Raw genomic sequence first — 10,898 nt, 5'->3', positions numbered from 1 at the left:
CCCTCGCCACCCTACTTAGGATTAAGCGTGTTAGAAAATGGATGTATGGATGTAAACAGAGTTTTGTGGGGCCCCCAGGAACTTGGGGCCCTAGGCAACTGCCTAGTATTGCCTAATGCTAAATCCCCCTGGCTGGTGTTTTATCCCTGATGAAGGGGATGGATCAGAGCTCCACCTAAAGGCTTCCCTCAGGTGTTTCCTTTCTGGCAATGGTGTAACGACACAACAATAGGCCCGTTAGCAACATTATCTAGATGGACATGAAGTACAACAGGTGATAACGGTTCAGGATACGGCAACGGTTCCATTTTTCGCCCAAGAAGATACAATTATGCAATTCTCAGTAGTATATGATCACACATGGAAATATAGTGACTGCGCACCTTGAATGGAACCATGGGTGACAGCGCATCACCACATGTTAGCCCAACAAGCCATGGGGCTACCTTCAGCTTCACCGCTCCCCTCCTCACCCACGCTCTCTCCATTGATTTCCTGGTTGCCATCTTTACTCCCTGCAACGTCCTCCTCTCCCTCCCTGGTTCTTTGAAAGAACATGTTTATTTGGGGAAGTTTTTTCCGTTCTTCCAGCAGCTCTTCTTTCCTTTTTCTTTTCTGGAATCTTGAATTTTTCGCACCATTACATCTGCAAAGAGATGTCCTAGTCTGCAATTTCGTAAGGGGCCCACCAGGTGTCAGTGATGGGGTCCCTAAGAGGTCGTGGGCCTGAAAGAAACTGATGTCTCTGCTTACCGATATTTATTGCTTCCTGGTACCTCCACTCTCCACCCGCGGATCAGGATGAATGGATCTCTGGTTCTGGTGGAAAAGGTTTTTAGTGTCTGCAGATGATGATCTTCTGGGACATCGATGTCTCCCTCACCTCCAGAAGCTTCAGGATCCGACTAAAGTCTGAATCTGTGTTTCAGGTGATAATCATGGCCTGCAGGGAGATCGAGATGGGGAAGGTAGAGCCTTTCTCCCTTTCTTTTGTCTTCTGCTTTTCTTTGAACATATTGACTATTTTTTTATTTCCAATCACGAAGCTCAGTGGAATGAAATAGCTTCTAATAGTGACGGTTCTGTTTTTGGTTCTGGGCTTTCTCTGCAGAAAAAGTGTGAGTCCTACTGGGCAGCTCCTCATCAGTCTGCAGCATTCGGACCTTTTACCGTAACTTCTGTAAGAACCCAGAACTGTCTGACCTCCTTCTGATCTACTCCTGATCAGAACCTAACATGTTGTCCCTGTAACCATCCAGGAGGCGGAGTCCCGACCCAATGAGGACGTTGTGGTCAGAACTCTGACTGTCAGCTATCAGCAGGTGGGAGCCCACTTCCGTTCACTTTTAACGAGAGTCAGATCACACCCTCATCCCCTGTCCTCCTCTGTCCTCTGCAGGACGTCCGTTCAGTGGTTCAGTTCCAATACTTATCCTGGCCGGACCACGACGTCCCCTATGAGAACGCAGGCGTTCTGGACCTGCTGGAGCGAGCAAGGAGCAGCCGAGGAGGTGATACCGCCCCTGTTCTGGTCCACTGCAGGTAAGGACAGAGACAATAAGACATACTGAGAGACAAACCCAGAGACAATGAGACAAAGCAAGAGATGATGAGACACACTGAGAGACAATAAGACATACTGAGAGACAATGAGACAAACCCAGAGACAATGAGACACACTGAGAGACAATAAGACAAACCAAGAGACAATAAAGCATTCTAAGAGACACTGAGAGACAATGAGGCAAACCAAGAGACAAAGAGACACACTGAGAGACAAGGAGAAAAACCAAGAGATGATGAGACACACTGAGAGACAAAGAGACACACTGAGACACAAGGAGACACACCGAGAGACAAGGAGACACACTGAGAGACAATGAGAGACAATGAGACAATAAGACAAACCGAGAGACAATGAGACAAACCGAGGGACAATGAGACAAACCAAAAGACAATAAAGCATTTTAAGAGACAACGAGAGACAATGAGACAAACCCAGAGACAATGAGACACACTGAGAGACAATGAGACAAACCAAGAGATTTTGAGACACAAGGAGACACACCGAGAGACAATGAGACAAACCGAGAGACAATGAGACAAACCGAGAGATTTTGAGAAACACTGAGAGACAAAGAGACATTCTGAGACACAATGAGACAAACCAAGAGATTTTGAGACACACTGAGAGACAAAGAGACATTCTGAGACACAATGAGACACACTGAGAGACAATGAGACACACTGAGAGACAACGAGACACACTGAGAGACAATGAGACAAACCAAGAGACAACGAGACAAACCAAGAGACACAACGAGAGACACTGAGAGACAATGAAACAAACCAAGAGACAATGATACAAACCGAGAGACAAAGAGATATTCTGAGACACAACGAGACACACTGAGAGACAACGAGAGACAATGAGAGACACTGAGAGACAATGAGGCAAAGTGAGAGACTCTCAGAGACACGTGGTGTCGCCCTCTAATCGGTGCTTAGTTTCACATCATCTGTGCAGCTTGTTTGTGCCAACAGCTCTGATCACAGGTCAGCTGGTCATTAACATTCATCAGGAGCCCCCCCCCCCCACAGCCAGCCAACGCTCAGAGAGCAGGAGGCTGTGAATATGCAGCAGGTAACACCTGCTATCGATGGCACGGCTAACATGCTCACTGCATCTGCTGCTGTGTGTTTCAGTGCGGGCTGTGGGAGGACAGGAGTCATCTGTGCTCTCGACTACATCTATGACCTTCTGGTTACCAAGGTAACGCACGTCAACAAGATCGTATTCTATTCCTTAGCTAGTTCTGATAAACATCTCTGGATAAAGAGCAGAAGCTCTGGAAGCAGATGGGCCCTTCAGGAGGAAGCACATGATGATGATGAAGATCAGAAACGAGGACAGCTGTCAGCTTTTAAAATGATGGGTCTGTTTGTTGTCCTGTTCCTTCTGCAGCGGATCTCCCAAGACTTCAGCATCCTGAGCATTGTCCTGGAACTCCGCAGACAAAGACCCTCTGCTGTGCAGACCAAAGTAGGTGCCCTCAGTCCAGACCATCATCTGCAGCACTTCCACACACTTCCCTGGAATTACAACATTTTCTTCCCGTTATTCGTAGTAATATGTCCGCAGGTCTGCAACCTCTTCCAGTTTTATAAATTCTCCAGCAGTTTTTAGTCCAGCAGCTGCACAGCCCTGTTCCACTTTGCACATGTGGTTTATCGATAGTGATCCTGAATGCAGCATTTATTGGGGGAATAATAATGAACACAGTCAGATAAACACAAATCAAATGAACATTTTGCCAAATAAAACAAAAAAAAACTCCATCATAGCCGGCGGTCCTTCACACATGGCTATGCAGGGAGAGGGCTGCTGCAGGCGGGCTAACGTTAGCCCTGGCCGCTGCAGGCGGGCTAACGTTAGCCCTGGCCGCTGCAGCAGGGTTGTAGCCCTGGCTGCTGCAGACGGGTTAACATTAGCCCTGGCTGCTGCAGACGGGTTAATGTTAGCCCTGGCTGCTGCAGGCGTGGTAAACGTTAGCCCCGGCTGCTGCAGACGGCTAACATTAGCCCTGGCCGCTGCAGATGGGCTAACATTAGCCCTGGCTGCTGCAGACGGGTTAACGTTAGCCCTGGCCGCTGCAGACGGGCTAACGTTAGCCCTGGCCGCTGCAGATGGGCTAACATTAGCCCTGGCTGCTGCAGACGGGCTAACGTTAGCCCTGGCTGCTGCAGGCGGGCTAACTTTAGCCCTGGCTGCTGCAGACGGGCTAACATTAGCCCCATACAAGTAAGCATAATGAGAAATTGTTTTTGGATAAGCTAGATGCCACGACTGAAGAGTAACTTTCACTTAACGTATGTCAACGATCAGATAACTTACCTGGAACTTATGGCCCACGTATGGATGGCCAACGCTTGCATACGTCGGGACGTACTGTCCGTATGATGATGTGTTTCAGCGTACTTATCCAACGTATGCATGCTTTTTTGCCAGATTGTTCGTACATCAGGCATACGCTGATCTAAATCGTCAAGGTGTGACAGGGCCATTACAGTCCACTTATATTGGGTGAATTTCAGCACATATTCAGGTTTTAGAAATTTACTTAGAAGGACCTAGAAAAAAGCTATCTCAGGTTTCAGGTCTCAGAAAAATATTGTCAGGTCTCTGGGAAGAAGTTTAATAATAAGCTAATTTCTAAAATCTGATTGAGCTTTTTTTCCAAACACTTGTTTTTCTGGGACCTGAAGAAGTCCTGAAATGAACCCTTTACACAACGCTCTACCAGCTGAAAGTGTTGACATTATCTGTGAGGCCATCCCTCAGTTTATACCTGCATCATCTCTGCAGGATCAATATCGCTTCATCTTCACCGCAGTCGCCAGCATGTTTGAACGCTTCCTGCAGACATCTGATGACGGCCTCTACTGCAACCTGTCTGAGGTAAAACACAGTGATGTCCCAGAGCATGCAACACAGGAGGAAGTCCTCTCAAAGCAGTGCGGAAAGAAGAAGTGCTTCGACTAACTTCCTGTATGGAAATTCAGAGCTGCAGCTTGACTGTTAGTTGTTCCGATCGCAGAGAGACATTAGAAGAGAGGATTTGAGAAACGAGAGCAGATGTAGGACGACCCCTGACAGGTAGGCTCTGCTGGCTGATCGTTTCTGCTCCTTTTTCTGTTCATGTGTCTGAGGAACGTCTGACAGGTCGGCATGGCAACGCTTGGTTACTCAATCAAAAAGAAGGATCATTCTGAATTCATCTCAGTCGTTTTGAAAAGCCGTTTCTTTCTAACCATGAGGTCTTTCAGATGCGCTCTTATCTACACAAAACAGAGTAGGAGAACTGGTTTGGTGAGCCTCGCCATTTGAGGCGAGAGGCTCCATGCTGTCTGGGACAGACATTGAGGGAAATTTTTTTTTTTTTTTTTCCAAATTGGTTTCCACTTCTTGGAACGCATGTTTGTTGGCACTGAGGTCAGATGGTTCCAGAAAGCAGAATGAACCAGCATGAATTTTCACTAAGCGTAATGATGACTTCAAATTCTGCTAATCTCACACAACCACGACCATCTCCAGGCCAGACATCAGGTTCTTCTCTCTTCAGCGTCTAATCATGACCTTCTAAAGTTCATGGCAGCTTGTAGAACCACGGTAGATGGTTTAGGTTCTGTCTGGTTTAACTCCATCCACCCATTTCCTTCCGCTTTATCCTGGGGCCGGGTCATGGAGGCAGCAGTCTAAGCAGAGATGCCCAGCCTTCCTGATCCACACACACCTTCACCAGCTGCTCTGGGGGGACCCTGAGGGGGACACCAGGCCAGCTCAGAGACAGTCTCTCCAGCGTGTCCTGGGCCTTCCACCAGGCCTCCTCCTAATGGGACATGCCTGGAACACCTCCTGAGGGAGGCGACCAGAAGGCATCCGGAACAGATGCCTGAGCCTCTTCAGTTGGCTCCTTTCGACGTGGAGGAGCAGCGACTCTACTCTGAGTTCCTCCTGGGTAACTGAGCTCCTCACCCAATCTGGAAGGGTGCGCCCAGCCACCCTGCGTAGGAAACTCATTTCTACCACTTGTATTCGCAATCTTGTCCTTTCGGTCATTACCCAGATCTCATGACCATGAGGGTGGGAGCGGTAGCCTCGTGAGACCATCCTGATCTCGCGAGCTTTCAAGGTTTCACTCGCAGATCAGTCTGGAGACTCTCCGTTAAAGAAAATTTGGAGCCGTTCACCAAACGAACGTCCAATCAGCGTTGGCTTTGAGGCGGGTTGAGGTGTGACGCAACGAGAAGCGCGACAGTTCAGTCTAAAGAACATGGCGGCTTCAGCCGATGAAACTAGCGTTAGCGTGGCTATCGAGCAAGTTTTATCGGAATTACAGAGTATTTCTTCACTGAAAGAAGAGCAAAACACTGCTCTGGAGGCTTTTCTCAGAGGAAAAGATGTTTTTGCTCTTCTCCCGACTGGTTTCGGCAAGAGTTTGATCTATCAATTGACTCCTCTTCGTCATCGCTCTGTTAGTACGTCATATGCTTCGTTGATCTTCGTTGATTTGGCCCGTCTATCACCAACATAGGCCAATCAGCTAACCAGTATTTTCGCCCCTTCCCAAAATTACTTCTACGGAAGGTTTCCAGATGGATATGCGGAGCAAATCCATCTGGTGGAGTCAGGTTAGTGGGAACGTAGATCGATCGGTAAATTGAGAGCTTTGCTCCCTCGGCTCAGCTCCCTCTTCACCACGACAGGCCGATACAGCGACCGCATCACTGCCGACATCTGTCGATTTCATGCTCCATCCGTCCCTCACTCGTGAACAAGACCCCTAAATACTTGAACTCCTCCACTTGAGACGAAGACTCTCCACCGACCTGAAGAGGGGAGTCCACCTTTCTCCTGTGGAGAACCATGGCTTCAGATTTGGAGGTGATCCTCATCCTGGCCGCTTTACTCTCGGCTGCAAACGGCCCCAGTGCACGTCGGAGGGCCTGGTTTGATGAGGCCAACAGGACAACATCATCTGCAAACAGCAGAGGTGATATCCTGAGGTTCCCCAAACCGGACATCCTCTGGTCCCTGGCTGTGCCTAGAAATTCTGTCCATTAATGTAATGAACAGAACCGGTGACAAACGGCATCTGTTGGTCATTGTTGGCAGACATCTTCTTCTGAGCAGTCCTCTGGTCTGGTTGGAATCTGGAGTATGACAAGATCATTTATTTATCTGGTTTTTATTTTGCTTCATTGTTCCGTTGTTGCCTAACTTTGACCGAGCTTCAGATAATTTCACATCTATTTTTGTTTGACAGCTGCTAGGAGATGCTTGCGCTGTGTTTGGTTTCCTAGCAACATTGTCTGACATGGTGTCCAGAGGACGTTTTCCTAGGAGTCCTGAGCTTCATCCAGATGCAACCTTGTTAACTCCTGCTGCTACGTTGTTTTTAGGGAGAAAGTTTTCCTTAGTCTGCCCTCCTCAAGTCTGGTGGGGGGGTTAGGCCTTCAACGTTCATGATCCTTTCTCTAGATTTATAGCTTAACCTTGTCTTATGTTGGTGAACGTTGCAGAGTGTGGCATTTCAACTATGCAACTGACAGCTGGCTGTACTTCTAGGGATGCATGATATATGATATTTTTTTCATGCATTGATGTTTTGGGCCTGGTAATGCACTAAAGGGCATCTTTCTAACATCTATAAATATAAATATCAGTGTGTTGTTGTCTTGTGTTCTCAAAAATAGGAAAGCATTCAATAAATATACGTTTGACCTCATTTTTGGAAAATTAGCCTAATGAAAGTCTAACTGTAGGTCCATGAGCCTCCACCCGAGTGTCCCCACCAACTTTCATCACAAAGTTAAACCTTTGCGGTGACGGTAGCCTGGACACCGGCGGGTGGTAAGGCAGGCGGGTGGAAGCATGCCGTCACCGGGTTGGGTTCGTTTGCTCCGTCCCCGGCTGGCTCCCTGCCCCCGTACGCCGGGGTTACCGGACCAGACCCGGCGCTGATGGCTCGGTTCGAGTGCCCGGTCCAGCTAGTATTGCTATTCTTAGAATTAGCTAAAGTTAGCATTAGCTAGAGTTAGTATTATCTAGAGTTAGTATTATCTACTGTTAATATTAGCTAGAGTTAGTATTAGCTACTGTCAGTATTGGCTACTGTTAGCATTAGCTACAGTTAGTTTTAGCTACCGTTAGTATTGGCTAGTGTTAGCATTAGCTACTGTTAATATTAGCTAGAGTTAGTATTAGCTACTGTTGGTATTGGCTAGTGATAGCCTTAGCTACTGTTAGCATTAGCTAGAATTAGCATTAGCTACAGTTAGTTTTAGCTACCGTTAGTATTGGCTACTGTTAGCATTAGCTACTGTTAGTATTAGCTGGGTTAGTATTAGCCACTGTTGGTTTTGGCTAGTGATAGCGTTAGCTACTGTTATCATAACCTAGAGTTAGCATTAGCTACAGTTTCTTTTAGCTACCATTAGTATTGGCTACTGTTAGCATTAGCTACTGTTAATATTAGCTAGAGTTAGTATTAGCTACTGTTGGTATTGGCTAGTGATAGCGTTAGCTACTGTTAATATTAGATAGAGTTAGTATTGGCTACTCTTAGCATTAGCTCGTGATAGCGTTTGGTACTGTTAGCTGTCACTACCTGATCCATACCATCAGCTCATCTGTGCAACCAGATATAGATCTGGCTCACCCTTGATTTTACTTTCTAAAAAAGACTTAAATAGCTTTTTTCCCTCCCTAAATATAATAAGCATAATAAAGTACATGGTCTTAAAGGTTAATAATATATTTTCTGAGATAATAAATGCATTTAAATCCTTTCTGTTTCACCTCTCTTCTAGGATCCTATGCTAAGTTTTTCAGCTTTGGATTTAAACATAAATCTAATCTTTTTGAGTATCATTTTTTTTTATGTTAACATTGTGCTATATAGTGCGTAATCTAAACAAGGAAACAACTAAAATGCGGATAAACATGGTTTATTTAGCTGGTCTGATGATGACGTCAGAGAAGCTGTTTAACGGAGAAAATGTAAAAAGCATCAAATTGTCTCAGAAAAGTCATCTTTTAAAGATTTAGTTTAGCATTCTTTAGGGATTTAAGGATAGAACTAAGTACTTTTAGTAGATTGTGCTTCCGGTTCAGATCGGGTAGTGACAGCGAGTCTAAAAACAGCCAAACAAAGAGCAGCAAACTAAGCTGCTGTTGAGTTTGTCTCTACAAATCACACCTCTTTTTTTTTTTAAGGGCCTCGCTTACTAATTATAAAAAAAGATAAAAGATCTGTGTTCAGCGGTTTATAAAGTCTAAGAAACTGAAAGCAGTTCACAGTGCCTTCTGGCAATGACACAAACATGGTGCGAAGCTGCATCGTAACCACAGCTGTCCTGAGCGGCCGCCATGCAAGCAACGCAGGTGAGGTGTTTGGTTTAAGGAGACAATAACTGAGACGGACGGAGCATCCCTAATCCACTGATCCGATCCGACCCGACCCGATTAGATCAGGAACCAACAAACCAGGACGTTTGTTCCTCAGATCCAGAGGGTGAAACATTGTTTTTGTGGGAAGTGAAGCTGTTCTCTGCGCTTCAAGTTTCCACTGATTTCATAACAAACCTTCCAAGAAAAATCCAGAGATGGTTCAGAGTTTATCAAACACACACAGCAAAAAATGTCCATCTAAATAAGTCATGTTTTCTTCAAATTTGTCTTTTTTTTTTTTTCATTTGGGTTGTTGGTTTGGCGTTTTGCCATTGGACCAGGCCATTTACATTTAAAATAGTCTCATTTCAAGTGCATGTTATTTAATGATCTTATTTTAAGAGTAAAAATACTAATTCCATCGGCAAAACATCTTATTTACAGACTGATATTAAGAGTAAATACACAAAAGACATTAAAAACATTATTTTACTTATTTCCAAATCATTTTTGCAGCGCATGATCTCCTTATTGATTGGAAATGCGTTACTATGACAACAAAAGTGGGATATAAAGCAATACAAACATGAATAAATTATGTATAAAAACATTCAACAGAGTTTAATGGTTTTGGAAGAAATGTTGCAGAACCTGGAATTGAACAAATTTCTGTCCTGTCGTCTGCAGGTGACAAAAACAGAGAAGAGAACCTCGGCAGCAGCTTCATCGTCCGTCAACAGGTACAAACCAGCTGGTGGGGGGGGGGGGGGGGGTGCTCTTTGCACCGAGAGACAGACTGGCTGCTTCACCCCGAGGTGTTGAATTAACACTTTCTCACCCTCCTCTGTCAGGCGTCATCCCACCATCTCCATATGCTACCATGTTACTGTGGAAACCAGGCCATGGAGACGGGGGGGGGAGAGCTGAGGGAGGAAACGAGGGAGAACAGAGAAGGGAGAGTGGAGGTGGGAAGTGAGGAGAAAGAGGAAGTGTGAGCAGGAGAAAGTTGTAAAAATAAAAGTGAGGATCAGCGTTAGGAAACTCAGAGATCAGCCGTTCCTACCGGCGTGGGCCGTAACCATGACGATCGCTCAGCTGGAGGAGGAAGTGGAGAGTAGGTTAACTTCCTGTAGAGATGCAAATATTCAGCCGTTACAGAGACCAGGTGGTGTTGGTCTGGGACAGGAAACCACCTGGATGAAAAAACCAACATAAAACAATAAAATCTAGAGGCAGACAGATCTTCAAGAATGAATCCATGAAAGCTCAGCGGTGCGTCAGAGTCTAGGCGGCATGTTAGCAATGAAATAGGATTATATAAACACCAAGGTTCTATCAGTCAACAGACCCAAACCAGCAGTCCTACTGATACTACTACTATTAAGAATAATTATTCCAGATTCTACTTTAATCCACACGGTTTAACACATCGCACAGCACAGCTAGCAAGCAATGGATTATGTTTCCATCGCTCATATTAGAAAGAAATAGAAATGACACCATTTGCCAACCGTCACAAGTATGTGCATGACAAGGAAGGGCTATATATACTGCATGCATCATTTAGGGAATTGGATTACTTCTTTAGCTTCTGTAGTTATTAACTGTCACAGGTAGGATCTTCAGCCATAGAGTGAGTGTTGGGGCCGCTATGATTTCAGGAAGGACGGCCCTTGCACGCTGAAATTAGGACCGGTCCACCAGGCAAATGCCCGCTATCACAGATTAGCAGTCCGAGTCTGAGCAGAACTCTCCGACCCAGAGGAGAAGTCTCTGGGCTGGATTCACAGCAGACATGGAGATCCACACGCAGCTTTAAAACCTCCCCACATGGATGGAGACTGAGGAAGCTTCTGGGCTGAAAGCTTTAGACGGTGACAGGGAAGCGCCTGGTGTTCTGTCAGACCAGCATACCCATCAGACCAGCAAACCCATCAGACCAGCA

The 10,898-nt window shown here is 45.8% G+C and overlaps 1 protein-coding gene across 1 annotated transcript in view; it reads left to right on the top strand.

Moving 5' to 3' along the window:
* Positions 1-10,898, top strand: part of LOC107097006 (tyrosine-protein phosphatase non-receptor type 18-like) — a 38,920-nt gene that overhangs the window by 2,481 nt on the left and 25,541 nt on the right. The window contains exons 2-9 of the mRNA XM_015393958.1: positions 930-968; positions 1,112-1,180; positions 1,260-1,322; positions 1,400-1,542; positions 2,707-2,773; positions 2,966-3,043; positions 4,367-4,459; positions 9,641-9,693. Coding sequence (XP_015249444.1) covers positions 930-968; positions 1,112-1,180; positions 1,260-1,322; positions 1,400-1,542; positions 2,707-2,773; positions 2,966-3,043; positions 4,367-4,459; positions 9,641-9,693 — 605 coding nt within the window. The remainder of the gene's footprint in view (positions 1-929; positions 969-1,111; positions 1,181-1,259; positions 1,323-1,399; positions 1,543-2,706; positions 2,774-2,965; positions 3,044-4,366; positions 4,460-9,640; positions 9,694-10,898) is intronic.

This window comes from Cyprinodon variegatus, unplaced genomic scaffold (genome assembly GCF_000732505.1).
Source record: "Cyprinodon variegatus isolate N-32 unplaced genomic scaffold, C_variegatus-1.0 Scaffold665, whole genome shotgun sequence".
NCBI classification, from domain to species: domain Eukaryota; kingdom Metazoa; phylum Chordata; class Actinopteri; order Cyprinodontiformes; family Cyprinodontidae; genus Cyprinodon; species Cyprinodon variegatus.
This window is presented reverse-complemented; position numbering and strand designations above follow the sequence as displayed.